We start from the raw sequence: 20,489 nt of genomic DNA, 5'->3' as shown, positions 1-20,489 counted from the left end.
CTACATGGTATGTAATATAACATATTCAAAAGTTCTGGTGATTAGGATTCTGACATCTTTGCTGGGGTCACAGATTGTTTTACCACACAGGGGAAAACTGATAGGAAACAGCAAGGGCAAAATGTGGGGAAGTAGGTAAAAAGGAAAATAACACATTTTTTTTTTAAATATCTGCTGTGTATCCTACAATGTGGTAAGAACTTTGCAAAAACTCTTTAATCTGAACAACATCTCTGAGTAGTAGTATCATCATTTTACAGTTTGGAAAATGATGATGTTAAGTAACTTGCCTAAGGTACCAAAGTTGGAGAGTGTCAGCTTTTTTCATTCTCTCATGTGATGCTCTGAAAGGGCAGAGAAGGTTTAGTTTTTATAAATCAAACCAAAGGGTATTCATCCTAGTATGTAAATAAATACTCTTAGCCACGTGTGGTGTACATGCCTGTAATCCCAGTGATTCAGGTGACTGAGGCAGGAGGATCACAAGTTGGAGGCCAGCCTGGGCAATTTAGCAAGACCCTGTCTCAAAATAAAATTAAAAAGGGCTGGGGATGTAGCTCAGTGGTAGAGTAGCCCTGGGTTTAATCCCCAATACCACAAAAGTAAATAAATTAATTAATGCTCTTAACAGATCATATTTTGAGGCAAAAAATGGTATTGCTTGACTACTATCCAAAACTGGTACAATATTTTAAGCTATTAGTTTATATATACACTTATTTCTTATTTTTCACTTGAGGTGATTTTTTAAAACTCACTGCTATTTAATACATTTATCTGGATATTTTTAAATCATGTTTGGTGAAATTAATTTCTTCATGTGGAAAAGGCCTGATGTAATAATAACTTACATTTTATGGAAATATGAGTAATGTGCCAGGCTTGTTCTCAGCACGCATTCCAAGCAGGTGTTCTAAGTACTTTCTATACATTACTAATTTATTTTTTGCACAGCAACCACATGATTCAGGTGTAGATGAGGAAATGGAAGCACTGAGCTAGTAAGTAACACTCTTGGTCATTCCTGTCATGCTACTGATAAAAGGCAGAGCCAGGATGTCCTAGGCCCAGGCGCTCTGATTGCATGCTATGCTCTCAACCCCTGCTCTCTGTCTTCTCTTGACTTCTTAATGTATTTGTACCTGTGACTTTACTTTCCCTCTGATTTTCCTTTCTCTTAAGTTAAAAACTCTCAGAAATCAGAAAAGGCATTTCTTTTTTGATTTAGTACAGAATCAGCACAATGCTCTGAATGCTGATAAGAATGATATCCACTAAAAATGACAATTCTATTAATCAGGCATCTTGCTTTAAAGTTAAAAATGTCATTGGAAGAACTTAAAAATGAGTTGAATGTCAATCAGTTTCCTTATTTTTCTGATATCAATTTTTGTTTTTCAGGTGTATTTGGGATCTGTAGTGAGCCTTATATGAAGTATGTATGGAATGGTGAACTTCTGGATATAATTAAAAGCACAGTGCATCGTGACTGGCTGTTGTATATTATCCATGGGTTCTGTGGGCAGTCAAGTATCCTTTTTGTAAAAGCATAAGATATGTATTATTAAACTTGTATTGTACCAATTTGCAAAAAACTCCGTGTAGATTATATGATTATAATTATCGTTCTTTGCACCCCATCAGGAAAACCTACCTTTGATACCAGGCAATAGATATACAAAGAAGAAAAAAATGACTATTTGAACAGACCTGTTATGTACCCAGAAAGATTAATAAATAACAAAGAAGAAAATGCTATTTGCATTCTAAGCTATTTAAGTGATGAGAATCATGCTCATCTGAGAGGAACAGAATTCCTCCCAGGTGGAGAGGATGGGAACAGAACTTGAACTAGGTCCTGAACATAACTCAGGCTTCAGAAGTACCAGAGAGAGGTCATGGGTTGGTGTAGCACCATGAGAGTAAAAATGGAAAAATACATGGCAGTGTACTCATGGCTTGTGTATAATACTCCTGGGAAGGTTGGATGCGGTGGGAAGATTGGAGGGGATCAGATTGTCAGTGACCAGATTGCCTTAGTGGTCAGGCTAAAGACTTTGGGTTTGGTGTTTGAACTTTTGAAAAAAAAATTTTTTCAGAAGGGTGAGATGCGTTAAGTAATATTTAGGAAGCTTGAATGGATAGCCATTTTCAAACTGGATTAAGTAAAATGAAGACTAAAACACGTTGAGTTAGAAAAAGCCTGCAGTAGTAGTTCAGGAATAATGCAATAAAGTTGTGGATTGGAAGGAAACTATTATACTAAATTGAAGTAGGTTGAACCGTGGGGTAAGCTGATGAGTTCAATTTGATGAAAACGTTTTTCCTTCTCCGGGTTGATCTTTTCATTTAACTTCTAACTAACATTGAAGCCTTTCAAGAAATTGCCATTATATTGTGATGTTTAGGAAGGCAGTGCATACTATCTAGAAACGTAGATTTGGTTTTTTTAAAAAATTGTTTAGTTGTAGATGGACACAATATCGTTATTTATGTATTTATTTTTACATGGTGCCAAGGATCGAACCTAGCAGCTCACACATGGAAGGCAAGCACTCTACCACTAAGCTACAGCCCCAGCCCAGATTTAGTTATTTTCTGTTCTTTTTGAGGTAGTGGAAGGCATTTGTGTGTTTGCATTTTTCAGTTGACATTCTTTTTTTTTTTTTTTTTTTTTTAAAGACCTATAGTGAAAGCTTTAACGGAGTGGTTGCTTTGAGACCATTTAAGTGGGTGAATGTGACTCACCATTATTGTGCCTTCGTAGGCAAGAACATTTGGGAGGAGTGGAATCAAGGTGCATAGCCTGAGAGGTTTGCCCTGAAGATTGTCAGTGTTGTCTTCTTTATGGCAAGTGAGGGGAGAGGCTAGATGAAGACCTAGGGATTTGGAAAAAGAGATGAGTGAGATTGATGTGCTACACTTGAAAATCAGGCTTATTACTTTATAATCATTTTCAACCCGAGAGTGGTATTATCTTCTTGATCAGTCACTGCATAATGAGATTTGACCCTGAATCACTTTCATCTGTTCCCAAAAATAAAACTTACCTGAGGAAAAAATAAGTTTTTTCACCACCAAAGATACCAAAGAGAATGTGCTACAGTTTCTAAAATGTAGTTCTAAACCATTTTTTTTTTTATTTTCAAGATCTAGCTTGGGGTCTGGCATATATTAAGAATAATAAATGTTTGTTTTTATCAATAGTGAACAACATCATAGATTATCATTTTAAGGCTCATTAGTTTAAACGATGAATCTAGTTTCCTGGTTATCAAGCATTTAATGAATTCTGGAAGTCTATATGATGATAAAAGTAATCGCTATTTATTGAACATTTACTACAGGCCAGGTGCTGGGAGTTTTACATGCATTAAGTTGCGTAGTCTTCCCAATCACCTAGCAAAAATACAAGTTGAATATCCTTTATTCAAAATGATTGAGACCAGAAATGTTTTAGATTTCAGATCTTTTGGATCTTGGAATATTTGCATAAACATAATGAAATTTCTTGAGAATGAGACCCCAGTCTAGACATGAAATTCATGTATGTTTCCTATACAATTTAAATACTTGTCCTGAAGGTAATTTTATATAGTATTTTTCACATGCCTGCATTTGACTATGATCTATCACACAAGGTCATGTGTGGGATTTTCCTTTTGTGGCTTATTTTGGTGCTCAAAACTTTTCAGATTTTGGAGCACTTGGAATTTTAGATTTTTAGATTAGTGATTTTCAACTTATAGCTACTTTTTAATTATCCCATTTTATAGTAGATGAGATTGTGGCTCAGAAATTTAAATAAAGTGATATAACTAATAAGCTGTGTGTTGTTAAGCATTTTACAATAATTCAGTGTTCAGGACCTGTTTTACAGAATTGTTTACTTTATTTCCTCAGTATTCTATATTGCTTCATAATTTAAACATCCCGATAGATGACACATACTCTCTTTGGAAGGTGTATGATTCTGAAGACTGAAGGAAGAATTGTTTGTGCTTGTTTGCGTCATGATTTGACAACAATAAAAGACACACCTACCCTTGGCCAGGAATACTACACCTTATTACCATTTCCTCTGAAATTCATAGAAATCACATCTTAGGCAGAATGGTTTTTGCTAATATTCCTGCACAATTCTGAAGAGTTGTCAGACCTAGTTCTCTTCCCTTCTTGGGTAATGTTTTTGGTATCTTTAGGCCATTGGACAAGATATATTTAAATATATCCTTAAAGTATAATGATTCTCTTGGTTTTGTGTGACATTTCTGAATGCTAAGCAACTTTAACTTTATTTCTAAGAGCTGTTGATCTATGGACGACCTGTATATGTCACTCTAATAGCAAGAAGATCCAGTAAGTTTGCTGGGACCCGTTTTCTCAAGAGAGGAGCTAACTGTGAGGTAAGATGACAGACATAGTTGCTGCCAACATTTTAACCTGTTACATCAGCTTTGCTGACATAGCTGAAGCAAAGTGGAATTTAAAGAAGTGCAATTTGTTAGCCTGGGCTATTATCAAGAGAATAATTAGTTCTTCAGAGTATCTGAAACTTGTGAGAAATATGACTAATATACAAATGTTCTGAAAAGTCAGCTATCTTAGAGTTATGCAATGGAGTTATGAAATGTCTAATGTTTTAGAGGATGAGCCATTTTTGAAATATGTGAACAAATGTAGTACATATTAATGTAGAGACAAAAATGGCAAAGCACCCCACTCAAGAAATAAGTAGAAGGCACCCTCATCATTGAGAGTATGTTCATGATGAAAAGGCAAAGTAGAGCAAGACATGGGAAAGCTGTTGCCCTCTTTCCTTTTTTCCCCAGACTCCTTTGCTGTTCACATCTGTAAAATAACAGCAGAAGTCCACCCATCTTGTCATCAGCTATGTCACTCCTTTGAGTGTTTCTTCTTTGCTTACAATAGACAACTTGAGTCTTGAGCAAATGTGTCATCAAGAAGACAAATTAAGTGAGGCATTGGGTTTTGATCCTGGATTAAAATAGCAATATTGTTCTTCAAATTATATCAGCACTGAAATTCATTTTAACTGATATTTTAAGAAAAATCAGAATTTCACAGCTATATTATTTACTTTTAAATAGTCATAGGATAATCAAACACATGTATGTTACTAATGCTTCTAAAATTATTCCTTGTCATATCGTTATATACTTTTATAAGTAAAGCTACCTCTACCACCACCACCACCACCACCACCCCTTTTTTAACTTCTATCAGACATTATTTAAATCTCTTTTGTCCTTTCATTCCTCTTTGGTTTTCAGGATTAAATTTTGATATTTTTCTGGTCTTCCTCATCTCCTGTATAATTTCATATAATTGTTTTTCTTTTCTGTTTCTCTCTACTACATATGCCAGTCAAGCTGTTGTCTGTTACTTGAGTTATTAGCTATTTAATTTGATTTTTTCTAGTCTATTCCATGATACTTTTAATTGCTTTTCTTTATTGCATTTTAATGGTTTTGCTTTTCTAATTTGCACATTGAATATTGACAATATTTACTTCTTTTAAGACATTCAAAGAATAGGAGTCATGATTTCATTGTATTCTTGAAAATTTTTTCATTAAAATGTTCTGAGAACATCAAATATCTTTAAATGCACCTTTCTTTCCAGGGTGATGTTGCAAATGAAGTGGAGACTGAACAGATACTCTGTGACGCTTCTGTGATGTCGTTTACTGCAGGCAGTTATTCTTCCTACGTGCAAGTTAGAGGATCAGTTCCCTTATACTGGTCCCAGGACATCTCAACCATGATGCCTAAACCACCTATTACATGTGCGTGGAACAATCCTTTTAATAGTAACTCTTCTCTCTTCACCTTTAGAGATAATGAACTATAGTCCCAGAAATCTAATAAATGCCTAGTATTAGTGAAATTTTAGTCCTGTACAGTAGATAATGTAGAAGAGCCCCACATGTGCTAGGCAGGCACTCTATACTGAGCTACAACCCCATCTCCTTTTTTTATGTTTTTTTAAGATGGGCCTTGCTAAGTTGCTTAGGGCCTCACTAATTTGCTGAGGCTGGCTTTGAATTTGTAATCTTCCTGCCTTAGTCTCCTGAGTTGTTGGGATTACAGGCATGTGACACCATGCCCAGTCATTGTTTTTCTCCAATAAATTTGCTATTAATTTTGAGTGTTAGTAAATTCTTTATATTTCATCTCAGAAATATAAAAAGCATTCACATTTAATAAACTCATGATAAGTGAGTGTCCAGTAAACTCCTTGAGAGGGAATTGGGAAGCAAAAATACTAGATTAATTGAATTATATTTCTTTAATAGTAAAAGATGTTTAAAGGACACTTATTTCTGCTTTATAATTTTTATTTGGGTATTGATTCATCTTTTTCCTTCTCAGTGGACCAAGCAGATCCATTTGCTCATGTGGCTGCCCTTCACTTTGACCAGATGCTTCAGAGGTTTGGTTCTCCCATCATCATCTTGAATTTAGTGAAGGTATGATGTGCTTATCAAACACACTGGACAACTTTTCCTTAGCACAAAGGGGCTTAATAAGCTGTGCTTTTCCTTTTTCTAGAGAAGAGACTTGTAGATTATCATGCTGTGATAGCTCACAGTATCTGAGCTATCTGAGCTGCTATTCTTTGATCTCAGATTCCATGTGACCTCTTCCTTACATACCTGTAGAAATCGGTAGTATGTTTTTAAGGGAAGAAAGTGATGCAGCATATAAGGCTCTGATTTTTTTGTGTGTGAAATAGATATGTGTGAAATTTCTGTCCTAGTTCCCAGGACAACTCAGAGGAGGATGAAGATCAAGCTGCCATAGCCTAGCCTTGATACAGGTAGCTCTCTCAACAATCTGTCAGAATTCATGGACAAAATAATATGTTAGTCAACTTTGTGTCTCTGTGACCAAATATTTGACAAGGACAATTCAGAGGAGGGAAAGTTTACCTGGTTCACAGTTTCAGAGGTTTAGTTCATGATCAACCAGTTCCATTGCTCTGGACTCAGGATGTGGTAGAGGAAAAGTACTCAGCTCATGGCAGATGAGAAGAGAAAGGGGTGGGGGAGGGAGAGGGAGGAAGGAATAGGCCTCGGGAAGATGTATCCTTCCAGGTCATTCTTCCAGTGACATGCCTTCCCCAGCCATGGCCCACCTGCCAATGATTGCCACTCAGTTAGTTAGTCCATTTGAACTAGGATGAACTGGTTAGGTTATAGCTCTCCTAATTGAATCATTTTGCTTCTGACTATTCCTGCTTAAAACAGGAGATTTTGGAGGACACCTCATATCTAAACCGTAGCAATAGTAATAGAATCAAAAGACTAGATTCAGAAATTGGAATTTTTTTGTGTCCAGAATCTGGTGGGATGGTAAGAAGCTCAGAGATGGTGGTGTTCTCGAACTCATGGTTCTTTGTCAGAGTGCATGGACTGATCAACATATCTTGTGTATGTGAGTGGGCACACAGGTCAGAGGCCTTAGGTGGAGGTCAGGGAGACCACACGATAAATTTGTCTGCATCTATTATGTTCTGGCAGCCCAAAGCACCCCAAGAGTGTAAGAAACAAAGTTTTTGTTTTATGTTTGGTTGTGGCAGTAGCCAACAACATAGTAGTATCTGAGATTATTCTGAGATGTTGATTAATAAATATGTCAGTTTAATTAAAAAAAAGGAATCTTGTGTTTGTTCCATCATTTAACAAGTATTTTGGGGGATTTCCTGTGTGTCAAGGCAGGCTTAGAAACAGTTCCTGCCTTTCTGGAGCTCATGGTGGGGATGGTGAAGTAATGCACAGGTGCTGGTACAGCATAAATGGTGCCATGAGTGCTCATCAAGGAAAAGAAGTCTTTCCTGAGGATGTGATGAGTCAGCCTCAGCCTGAAGGAAGAGGCATTAACTAGGTCAAGAGGAAAGAGAATAGAAGTCAACCTGGAGAACAAGGGCATGCACTCTGCGTGTGTGTGTGTGTGCGCTCACATGCACGCGCACATGTGCTTGCCTGCTCCCTCTGACAGTTTTTATTTCTCTTTTGGTAGGAGGAAAGGTCATCTTATGAGATTGGAGGTTTGAGCATAGTAGGAAAGGTTTAACAGTCTCGTGTATGTGGGAGTGTAAGTTGACTAGAAACATTCAGGCAGTACTAAGAGCCGCTTTAAAGTTGGCAGTGATTTCTTAAATGGAACCTTTTTGCTATTACTTGCCTTTTTCTAGGAGGGCTTGTGTATGTGTATAAGAATAGATTAAAGTGATACGTAATTGTGCTTATTTAGTTTTTCCATATAGGTGTAACCAAAAAAAACAAAAAAAAACAAAAAAACAGGATCAAAGGCATTTTGGATTTTGACAAAGTATATGGTTGAAGTGGACCATAGAAGCTGAGGTGGAAAAAGGAGGGAACATCAAGGTGAGGACTGCTAGAGAAAGTAGAATTGTTGGTAGGTTGAGGTCCCTGTAAGGTGGGGCATTTAAAGCAAAAGCAATCTGAGAGTAAAAGAGGTTTTGGATAAGAATGTTGAAGGCAGAGCTATTACCTGTGATGATGATGTGATCTAACAGGTAATGGTGGGAATGGAGATTTAACAAGAGTGCAAGTGAAATTACAGGTACTCAAAGTCAAGTGGAATGGAGCAAAGCTTGGGGTGGGGAGAAAGGTAGTTCCCAGGAGTGGGCTTAAAGGGTCTGCATGTGTGTGTGTATGTATGTGATGAAGAGCATGGAAAATATAACCCACAAATGACAGGTGCAGGGATTGGGAAAGGATGGTGACAATGAGGCAGTCAGCTTAATTTCTTTCTTCCTCTTTGATTTATATAATCACATCCTTCCAGATATTGACTTTGTAAAATAAATCATTCAGGTATTAAATATGCCATTTTCTAGATATTTATTCACATTAATTCATAGTGTTCATATTAATGTTTCTCTCCTTGTCAACTCAGAATATTGTAAGGTTATAGCTTGATAATCTATAACCTTAGCTTAGTATTGAGCAGTAGCTATATTATGCATAATTGAAAAATTAAAGTAGGAAAACTTTAATAATGAAAATGCTCCTGAATTCTTTTCCAGTAAATGTATAGACATTATTATTATAGGAATAAATTATTGCTCAAGCAGTGAGTTACAAAGCATTATTGATATATAAACCTAGACCTAAATTAGAATCTTGTTCATGTCTTATGGAGTTCTTATGGTATGGTTAAAATGCTCTGGTTAAATGGAGATTCAAGCTACAGTGCTTGAAATAATTCTCTATTAATTATGCACATTCAAAAATAATTCTAACATAAACATATGATTGGAAACCATTACTGTTATTGAACCAGGCCTGTTTTGCCTGCCCCACAGTATACCAATCACTGAAACGAGAAGTTTTGCAAAATAGAGTTTATGAAGTGGTCAGTCATGTGGAGCTAGGCAATCTTTCCTCAAATCAGCCTTAAATCTCTCTCAGCCTAGAGTTTAGGGATATTTGTGGGATAAAGAAACAGGGTAACTTAAAGCATGAAGAAAGGTGATGAAAGTAAGGAAAAGTGACATAAACAGTATTCTGCACTTACAGGATCAAACTTCAAGTATCTTCATAGGGAGGATGTTCAGAAAATGGCAGTTAGCTTGCCAGGAGGATGGATTTTTGGTCCCCTGATGTCAAAAGGTCATCCACGGAACACTTGCACAGGCCTAAGTGAAGGATTGGTGGTTTCTACTGGTTTGATAGAAAAAAGGCCCTTTAAGTTCCTGAAAAACAGCTTAGGCAGCCATTACCACCATCATCATATGTCAGAGGTGTTACCTGTAGCAACGCTAATGGAAATATACTGCTTATCTACATGACCTCTGAAATTGATAATAAAAGCAAGTAGCTAAAAAGTTAGTGAAGCTAGCAGGTTTATTCACGTTTTCCCTTGGTTTTATTCCTTCCAAGATTTCTAATATCTACATTTATTTTTGAATTCTTAAAGTCAGCTAGTGGATTTTTAAATTATACTTTAAAAAAATATCGTTCCATGGTAATACAAATTCTGACAAAAACTAGAGATTAACTAGAAAATAACTTGAAGATTAAGTTGCTATTTCATAGCATAGAAAAGAAATTCTGGTTTTTGTCATTGGTTATTTTACATAGAATCAAAGATGTTTATTTTGTTCACTTGGAAGGAGATTTTATTACCTTGTGATTAGAGTCAAAGAATGCATGTGTGTACAGAATGATACTGAGGGATGAAGTTACTGAAGTGAAATATTTTTCTTGATATCTTTTCTCTTTTACCCTGTGTTGCAAACATATCCCTAGTTGTGGAAGTTTGAGGCACTGATTGAGAGACATTTTCAGCCATCCACGTGCCTTCAATGTGGCTCCTAGGTAGCAACAGTAGGAAGTTAACCTGAGATCGCATATAAGCTGTACATCAGAAGTGTTTAACCTGGGGATGGTCATTAGGGAGATCTTGAACCCTTTGAAACAATATGTGAAATGATTTGTGTATGTGAAGTTTTCATTTGGTTGTTAAAGGGTTCTGTGACCTTAAGAAGATTGATTAAGCAACACATTAACACTAACCCACCATATACTGTGCATAAAGCAGATTCTTTACGTAGAAATGACTAAAGGTTGATTAAATAATCTTCCTTTCTATCTCATAAAATGGCAGATTTGATATAAGAATTTCAAAAAGTTTTTGTATCCCTAGTTTGATTTAAAATGCTTTTGAGAAATATTCCAGATATATAATTTAATTTTCTCAGATAAAAGCAATAAGCAAAATAGATTTTCATCCTAAACTGATTTAGCACTGTTTTTGGTTCTTCTCTAATTTGTCCATTTGATTTATTTAGCTATGTGAAATAGATACCCTTTTAGTTTCCACAGTGGTTATCTAATTAAATTCATGGCGATTGGAAGCTAATCTCCATGATTGAAGGCAACACAGAACTAGTTTGATGCCAATAATAGTGCCCTGACACCTTTTCAGTGTCATTATTACAGAATTGGTTTTTTTTTCCCTTTGTTTCTAAGTGAAGATCTGATCATGATAACTATAAAACCAGCTAATTATACCATGTGCCAGCCACTCTTATAAGAACTGCTTTTTGTCACATTTAAACTTCACACTAATATATTAAGGGAGATGCTGTTATGACCCCCTTTTATAGATGAGAAAATGGAGACCAAGGAAAATTGACAATATTGTCCAAGGGCAGTAAGTAGCAGACCAGCATTCTAATTACAGAGTCTTGCAATAAAGTACTATCCTCCTTGAATTAAAGGCAAGGTGGTATCTATCTAAGGAGATGCTACAGGCAAGAGGCAGCATCTCAGCCTCAATCATCCTGCCTCAGTGTAAAAGTAAGAATACTTGGCTGTCTCACCCAATATGTTATGAGTCAAATTTAAAAGCATGTGGAGTCTGTGAAACTGCTATCTGCTTTGTAACTTTGGGGATTGTCCATCCAGACCCCATTGATTTCCCTCTTGTCTTCAGTTGGATGGAATTAGGGGTTCCCTTCTGGTTCTTGAGCAGATATCTCTACTGGAATGGGCTATGGAGCCTTAGGGCCAGGCCTTTGATGGGCTTCTTGAAGCTGTGGAGAGGTTAATTAGGAGAAATCTGATTCCAAGGCTCTTCAAAGTTCATTGTTGACTCTAATTTCATGAAGAGTTTATTTATTTGAATTTATATTATTTTCAATTTAGTAGATAGATTTCATGTCAATATCTTTAAGACTTGGGCTTTTGTTCTTACATTTTAAGTAAAAATGTTTAAAATCATCCTTTGATTTAAGGTAACTACAGTGCTTACATGTTTAATTTTTTTATAGGCATCCTCCCACCACACACTCCTTTTTTTCTTTTTCTTTTGCAGTGACGGGAATCAAACCCTGGGCCTTACTCATTTTAGACAAGTCCTCTACCTGAGCCACATCCCCAACATACTTTTTTTTTAAATTAAACATTTTTTTGTTTGTTTTTGACAAAGGAACGAGAAAAAAGAAAACATGAAAGAATTCTAAGTGAAGAACTTGTTGCTGCTGTGACCTACCTTAATCAGTTTTTGCCTCCTGAGCACACTATTGTCTATATTCCTTGGGATATGGCCAAGTACACCAAAAGGTGAATGATATGTATCTGGTTTTGATAATTTCCTTTTCTTGTAGTAACAAATAGCAGCAAGCTAATCTCTATGGAAAAGAACATATTACTCTTCCTTCATGAACCTGCTGAACAGCTGTTTTGAGTTTTTAAATTGACCAAAATCTCTTTTTTCCTACCATTTATACCATTTGCAAATTGTTTGAAGTATCCAATCATTTCAGAACATCTCTACTATCTCTTAAAGACATTAATTTCCCTTTTCTCTATCTCATTCTCACTATTTCCTCAGATACCACTTTCAGACTGCCTCACTTGTGGATGAACCTGTAGTAACTCCAGACTATTTATAGAAAATACACACTCTTTAGTATAATGTTAAAGCCTCATCAGCTGATTAGCTCCAGAATGTAGTAACTGTTTTCTTATTCCAGGGCTATACTGGTCCAGAACACCTAATCTTTATGTTGTTCCCCAAATGTAGCAGCCAAGCTTCCAACCCTGAGTCTTTGTTCCTGTTGCCTGCCCTCCATGGAGTGCTTCCCCCACTGTGTTAGTTTAGGTGTTTCATTGCCGTGACCAAAATACCTGACAAGAACAACTTAGAGGAGGAAAATTTTATTTTGGCTTATAGTTTCAGGGGCTTAGTCCATACTGGGCCAACTCTATTGCTATGGGCTCAAGGTAAGGCAAAAAAACATCATGGCAGGACATGGTGGAGAAGCTGTACTTACCTCTTGGTGACTGGCAGCTGAGAAGCAGAGTGGGGAAGGGGCTGCAGAGACAATGAACCCTTCAGGGTATGCCTCTAATGACCCACTTGCCTCTAGTCAAGCCCTACCTGCCTACCTATAATTACCACCCAGTTAGTCCATTCAAACTAGAATGGACTGATTAGGTTATAGCTCTCTGTAATCTAATTGTTCACCTTCTGCATTAATACAGGAGCTTTTGGGGGACTTCTCACCTCTAAACCTTAATATCCATCTTTTATCTTGGAAGATCTGTTTCAAAACTCTTCTCTTTCAAGGAACTTTCTTTTATTAAATTTACATTATCTTTATTTTTGGTGGTGGTGGTACCAGGGATTGAATTTAAATTTACATTATCTTTTACTCATTTACAATGCATCATATAAGCACTAGGTTTATTTTAAGGTATTTTAAAATATTACTATATTTTTTTTACATAGTTAGCTGCACACAAGTGCACATGCGTGCACACACACATGTATAGCCTTTCCCAAAGTATAAGTTGAGTGTAGTTGTTGTTATTCAACGAATTTATTTTTCAATGTTTTTCCCCTGCCACCTGCACTATGCATTATGCTCTTGACACAATCATTTCATGATTGTATATGAACTTGACTAACAACTCTTGAGAAGTGAAAGGCTTGGGGAAAGGCTCTTCTGGGGATGTCCTGTGCCAAAATTAAGTAATGCCAATATTTGATACAAAGTTACAAGTCCTTCAGGTCTCTTTTGCATCAAATATTGTTAGTTATTGAATATACATTATATTCCTGACATTATTAGTGTTCCTACTAAATATAAGCCAAGATATTTAAAAAATTAATTTCTTGAATATCATTATGATACACTTGATTTATTTTAGATACAAGAATATATATATATTTAAAATATAAGGATATGTTATATGTATTTAGTATATATTGCAACTTGGGTTTTCACTTTGCTCAATTTTTTTTTCCTCCGCAGCAAGCTGTGCAATGTTCTTGATCGGTTGAATGTGATTGCAGAAAGTGTGGTGAAGAAAACAGGTTTCTTTGTCAACCGCCCTGATTCTTACTGTAGCATTTTGAGGCCAGATGAAAAGTATGTGTGGTATTTAAAAACTTAAATCAAGATTTTTGTTCTTATGGATAAAAATATTCTAAATATGAAAGTTTGTAGTGTGGAAGATGGGTGAAGTTAGTCCTGTGTGGAGTCAAGCTGCTCCCAGGACTGTGTTTTACATGTTCACTGTGAGCCTGGGAATCCTTTTGTTGTATAACTCGAGATAGAAACCACAGAGTCTTATTTATTTCTTTGTAGAGTAAACATTACATAAAATATTTCTGTAAAGTAAAATTTTCAGTATTGAATTTTGTTGTTCAGTATTTAATAGCAACAGAGTATTTCTGATAGGTTAAATACTAATGCTTTTCTGAAAATAGTATTTATCATTGGATTATAGTTATTAGTGCACAGATATTTCTTCATTACTAGTTTTTGAGTTTCAGACCAAAGATCCATGCCTTATTTATCTTTTAAGGAACCAATATTATATACTTCCAGCATTTTATTTTCAGTTAACATAATTAACTGCAGTAGTCAAAAAACAAAAGCAAAAACCCAACTACTAGTGTATGTATCTTTGGAAATAGTTTTTTGTTATTATTTGCACTTGTTATAGTTGGAATTTTAGGGCATCTGTGATAGGGATCCCTATGACTACTCCCAGGTTCAGTGATTCACTAGGAGAACTCAGAGTACTCAGTGTATGTTGTACTCTGACTATAATTTATTATGGTGAAAGAATACAAATTAAAATTAGCAAAGGGTTAATAATGTCTGCTACATTCTACTATCCTTCCTTCTCCCAGGTATTCCATATCATGTATAACCAGAAGAATAAGAAGTTATACTCCATTATATATGATGTATCAAAGTGCATTCTATTGTCATGTACAACTAATTAAAACAAATTTAAAAATTAACAAAGGGAAAAAGTTCAAGGAACAAAGTCCAGAGGAAATCAGGCACAAGCTTCCAGTGTAGTCACATACTTCATTCCCCGAGAAACAAGTCATGACAGCATCTGTAAAAAGTTGCCAACCAGGGAAGCTTGTTAGAACCTTGAGGTTTTTTTACTAGAGACTGATCACATAGACTCCCAGAAAGAAAGATGTTCATCAAAAGCCATTTGTTTCTATAAATAGTTTAGGCATGATAAGCCACTCTTAGTAGTTCTGAGAATGGTAGGGACCCTCCTAAAATCCACATTCCAGATACCAGCCAGGAGTCAACCTGTTTGTTTATTTATTTTTTGTACCTGAGGTTGAACCCAGGAGTGCTTAATCACTGAGCCACATCCCCAACCCTTTTTATGTTTTGTATTTTGAGATAGGGTCTTGCTAAGTTGTTTAGAGCCTCGCTGAGTTGTTGGCTTCAAACTTGTGATCCTTTGTCTCAGTCTCCGAGCCTCTGGGATTATAGGTGTGTGCCACCTCACCTGGCAGGAGCCAACCTTTGAGCAGCCCTTTCTAAGGATAGCAGACGTATTGTGTTAGGTCCTTCCTACCCCATACCTTCTTTTAAATAACTAAAATAAAATATTAATATTATGATACAGTGTTTCATAACAAAACACATTCCCTTACATTCATTAGTACATGCAAAAAAAAAACAAGTAGTCTAAAAGGAATGTGTAAAAACAAACAAAAAAATACTTCCATAGGAATGCAACAAAATTTTCATGAAGAAAAGCTTGAAGAGATAATGTTGAATGGAGAAGGCTAAGATCTAAAAGATTTTATTAGAAAGATGCTCTACAATTATGCATGTCTGTAGCGATCACACAAGAAATGGGCATAAATAGAAGCAGCAGAGACTTCATTTGAACATGGGGGACAAAATGCCAAAGAGTGAGGCACTGGTATAAGCTAAGATGCCCTTTCTTGGGCTCTCTTTGGGGAGAAAATGGTGAGTGGTCCACCTTAGTTATTTGCATATTCACTTACTTGAAGGAATGAGAATACACAGAATCAGCTGATTGTCCAGGTCCCTTCAGCTCTATTACTTTGATTCTGTTATTTTTAACAAAAAGCTAGTACCAAAAATAAGTACACATGCTATTCAATTTTCTTAAGAAGTAGGGAACTGGAGACATAGTTTAGTAGTAGAGCGTATGCTTAGTGTGATTGAGGCACTCCCTGGGTTCAATCTCTACCCACCATTGGAAAAAAAAAAAAATTAAAAGCATTTATTTTTAAACACAGGTGGAATGAACTAGGAGGATGTGTAATTCCCACTGGTCGCCTACAGGTATGGATGATATATTCATAATGAATAGAATGTGTATCTATAGTGTGTAGTGTTTTCTGTAAGCAGTCATGGAGAGAGATACATCTTATTTAATGCAGAATTATTAATCACTTGAGAATGATTTTTTAAAGCTTTACTGATAATATTCAAAATTTATAGAAGAATGTACAATTGAAATAATATGACTTATGAATTTTTCTACATACTAAGTTTTTTATTGGAAATAGAAAAACAAACATGAATGTGATAAGATTAAATTGGAATGAGATTGGAAAACAAGCCAGTTATACTATACTATCTATTAACGATGCTTTAAAGAATGATGTGGCTTCAACCATATTTGGTTTGTATAATAAAGGAGTTATCAGAAGAAAGTTCACATTTACTAATGGATACTTGTGGAAAACAGCTTTTTTTTCTTGTTGAACTTTCAAAGAAGTAAATTCAAATATGAACTAGGTTTAATGATACTGTTATAGCCATATTAAGTGAGCAGCAAATATAGGATTGCATGATTTAAAAAATGTTCTTTATTTTAACCTTTAACTTAACTGAATGATTAATATTGTCCAAGATTGACAATTGCTCATAACCTTTCTTCTGCTTCTTTAAGAATTCTCATGTAGTATAGAAGTTGTTTTGGTGACTGAATAATGATTGAAATCTTAAGGTATTTCTCTTTAGACTGGCATTCTTCGAACCAACTGTGTGGATTGTTTAGATCGCACCAACACAGCACAGTTCATGGTGGGAAAATGTGCTCTGGCTTATCAATTGTTTTCTTTGGGATTGATTGACAAACCTAATCTACAGTTTGATACAGATGCAGTTAGGTAAGTCCTATTTTCTGCCATTTAAATACCAGTAATGACCAAAAGCAAACCTGATTTAACAATAAGGATTTTTATGAGCTATTTTTTACTTTTAGTTTCTTAAAGATTATGTTGCTAGAAGGTGGTATTCAAATAATTCTGTAATAAATATTTTTATTAAAGATCTATATATTATTGCCATGGGCTTTTTTTACCTGTGTTAATTATCAATAAACACTGTTTTTTTTAGATAAATCTAAAATGCTTGGACAAACTAGTGGGTTGTTAAAAAAAAAATCCAGATGTCAATAATAAAAATAAGTACTGTGCCTTAATATATTTTGAACTAAAAATATGAGATGGATAAAAGATTAATTCTTCATTAAGTAGTAATTTCTTCACTGTCCATTGACTCTACGACATTGCATGAAGTATTATTTTTTAAAAAAATAAAATGACAGCTTTTATGGTCATCTGAGATTTTCATAGCTTAGGAAAATAATCAGCTTACACATGGCCATATCCACAGATATCACTGCACTGAAAATATTAACAGACACTTGAAGAAATATAAATTTCAATCATGTACATATTTCCAAGAATGTGGTTTATCTGTCTGCTATGGTCAGAGTGTTCGTGTCTCTCTCAAATTCTCATTAAAATCCTTACCTCCAAAGAGATTGTATTAGGAAATGGAGGCTTTGGGAATGATCAAATCTGAGGCTGGACTCATCTTTGGGATTAGTGCCCTTTTAAAAGAGACCACAGAGAACTAGATTGCTCCTTCTGTCATGTTAGGACCAGGTAAAATGGCACCATCCGTGAGCTAAGAGTGGGCCTTCACTGAATCTGCCGGTGCCTTTATCTTGGACTTCCCAGCCTCCAAAACTGTGAGAAATAAACATTTATTGTTTATAAGCCACGTAGGTTATGATATTTTATTATGCAGTCCTGAATAGAGTAAGGCACTGTCTGCAACAAGAGCATATCTTTTTTCAAAAGCAATTCAGAGGGAACAAAATTTTGTTCTGATTTGGCAGACTGCAGAATTTTGAGTCATTTAATGATTAGAATCAACTGATTTGACTTTGATGGTTTATGTTTTTGGTATCCCTGATTTCTTTTTAGTGTTTTCTGTGACCTTAATGCATACTGAAGTATCATTATAAAATATAATACATTTTGCATGTGTGTTTATTTTTGAGATTTTGAAGCATGTACTTGAAGGAAAAGGCTCAGAAGAACTCATAATGTAAACACTTGTTCTGAGTCTAGGGTCAAGTGAATAACTTGTGCAGTGATTTTGGTAAAATTAATGTGAGGTTTTTCTTCTGCTCAGGTTATTTGAAGAACTCTATGAAGATCATGGAGATACCTTGTCTCTTCAGTATGGTGGTTCTCAACTTGTTCATCGGGTAAAAACCTACAGAAAGATAGCGCCGTGGACCCAGCACTCAAAAGACATCATGCAGACTCTCTCTAGATATTACAGCAATGCTTTTTCAGGTAATTCTGGAGTAGCAGGTATTTCTAAGACTTTGATGTACATATTTTCTTCTTATATGTGTGCTTTTAAAAAAGGAATTTGGTTAAATAGAGTTAAATATTTCAAAATTTAAATAAAACAGAATTTATCCCTTTGTAGGCATTTAATAAATATTTGTTCAATAAATGAATGAATAAACATTTTATATTTTAAATAGAGCACTTTTGCCTTTTGGCACCCATAGTTGGAGTTCTAATGGAATGCAATATGCTTTGATTCCTTGACTTCTATCTCCTTCTGTATTTCTTCTTGCACTTTATATATTATTTGAGGATGTTGAATTGTTATTTTAGTCATATAAAGTTCAAAATCTTGATAGTTGACAAAGAATGTAAATATTACTAATTTTTAAAATGTCGACTAGATACGTATAGTAATGTTAACATTAAATTAAACTCTAAGTTATACTTCCTTTTTTTTTTTTTTGCGGTGCTAGGGATCAAACCCAGGGCTTCATGCTTGCAAGGCAAGCACTCTACCGACTGAGCGATCTCCCCAGCTAGTTATACTTCTTTAATGACTTGGGAATACTAAGTGTAATAATGGTACTTTTTCTGCTTCCATTCCAATGGTGTTGTCAATAAAAATAGATTTCACAGACCGAAATGACTGTAAGACAAATCCCCATGCACAGAATTTATAAAGGAAGTGCTCAATGATCAATTCCATGAATTTTTGACTCTCAAACTAACTTAAGGATAAAAGGTTTAGTGAATGTGGAGAAGAAAATTAAAGAAGTAATCATCTTCAGTAAAGAAGTTCTTTGAAGTGAGCTCTTGCCTGTGATGACGGTCACCCACTCCCACTTCTTCAAGTGAAGGGAAGAAAAGGCTTTCAATAGGACTCTGGCTGAGCCTGATGTGGTGTCCAGCCATTGAAGGGACCCCACATGTTGGCCTCAGGCTACTGTATAGCAAATCTATAGCAGAAGGATGGGCTGAGGAGATTGCTGCCCTATTGGAAACTGCCTGTGCTCCTAGAGTTAGCTGGGCCAAAGGATACTTGAGTGTTTATTGGCAATCAAATGTGGTCCTCATAGAGGAGGCTGTCATCATGTGCTTGACTAGGTCATAGCCAGTAAGGCCCCTTAAGGGACAGGGAGACCCTAGCAGCAAGAAGTATAAGGGCAACACTAATTTGCCTAAGACACTAAGGAAAAAGTTACAAGAAACTGCCTTATAAAAAAGATGTATGTATGGAACTGTAGGTTACGTAGAGTGGAAGGGGGGGGGATGAAAAATGGTGGAATGAGACAGGCATCATTACCCTGTGTACATGTATGATTACATGAATGGTATGAATCTACATCGTGCACAACCATAGAAATGAAAAGATGTACCCCATTTGTGTACAGTGAATCAAAATGCAGTCTATAAGAATAAAAAAAATTTTTAAAAAGATGTATGTTCCTACACCAAAGGAACTGTAAGAATCCCCAGTTGTGGGAGCCTCAGAAGCATCCATAAAAGTATCCACAAAATGGTTGGCTTTCAACATTTTCTAGACTCAGAGTCTAGAATGAAAGTCAGTCTGCTGTGCTCCTGTGTGTATTAGTTTTCTATGCTGTGTAACAAATTACTACAGACCGCATCTTAAAATAGCATGCAGTCATTATCTCATAGTTTCTGTGGATCTGAAAGTCCAGGCACAACTCAACTGAGTCCCCTATTTCAGGCCTCACAAGACTGTAGGAAAAATGTCAGCCAGGCCATCCTTTCTAGGAAAGGCTCTGCTTCCCAGCTCATATGTTTGCTGGCAGAATTCAGTCCCTCGTAGTTTCTGTGGTGGTAGGACTCATAGTCACTCGCCTTTTCCATAGCATCAAGGAAGAGGTAGGTAAATCCTAGGTTTGGGAGTAACATCCCTTCATCATCCCAGTAGCAGGAGCCAATCACAGGTCCCACACACATTCAAGAGAAAGTCATATCAGTTTCTGAGGGCTTTGATAACCAAATAATACCAACTAATGGCTTGAAATGTGGGCT

At 35.8% G+C, this 20,489-nt stretch overlaps 1 protein-coding gene across 3 annotated transcripts in view; it reads left to right on the top strand.

The window, feature by feature from the left end:
* Fig4 (FIG4 phosphoinositide 5-phosphatase) overlaps positions 1-20,489 on the top strand; it is a 115,973-nt gene that overhangs the window by 30,132 nt on the left and 65,352 nt on the right. For all 3 annotated transcript variants that reach the window (XM_047559405.1, XM_047559406.1, XM_047559407.1), the window contains 9 exons: positions 1,402-1,530; positions 4,306-4,406; positions 5,647-5,809; positions 6,396-6,493; positions 11,988-12,121; positions 13,819-13,935; positions 16,101-16,146; positions 16,831-16,979; positions 18,298-18,464. In XM_047559405.1, coding sequence (XP_047415361.1) covers positions 1,402-1,530; positions 4,306-4,406; positions 5,647-5,809; positions 6,396-6,493; positions 11,988-12,121; positions 13,819-13,935; positions 16,101-16,146; positions 16,831-16,979; positions 18,298-18,464 — 1,104 coding nt within the window. The remainder of the gene's footprint in view (positions 1-1,401; positions 1,531-4,305; positions 4,407-5,646; positions 5,810-6,395; positions 6,494-11,987; positions 12,122-13,818; positions 13,936-16,100; positions 16,147-16,830; positions 16,980-18,297; positions 18,465-20,489) is intronic.

Source organism: Sciurus carolinensis, chromosome 7, assembly GCF_902686445.1.
Source record: "Sciurus carolinensis chromosome 7, mSciCar1.2, whole genome shotgun sequence".
Lineage (NCBI taxonomy): Eukaryota > Metazoa > Chordata > Mammalia > Rodentia > Sciuridae > Sciurus > Sciurus carolinensis.
Note: the sequence above shows the minus strand (reverse complement) of the source record. Positions and strands in the feature narration are given on the sequence as shown.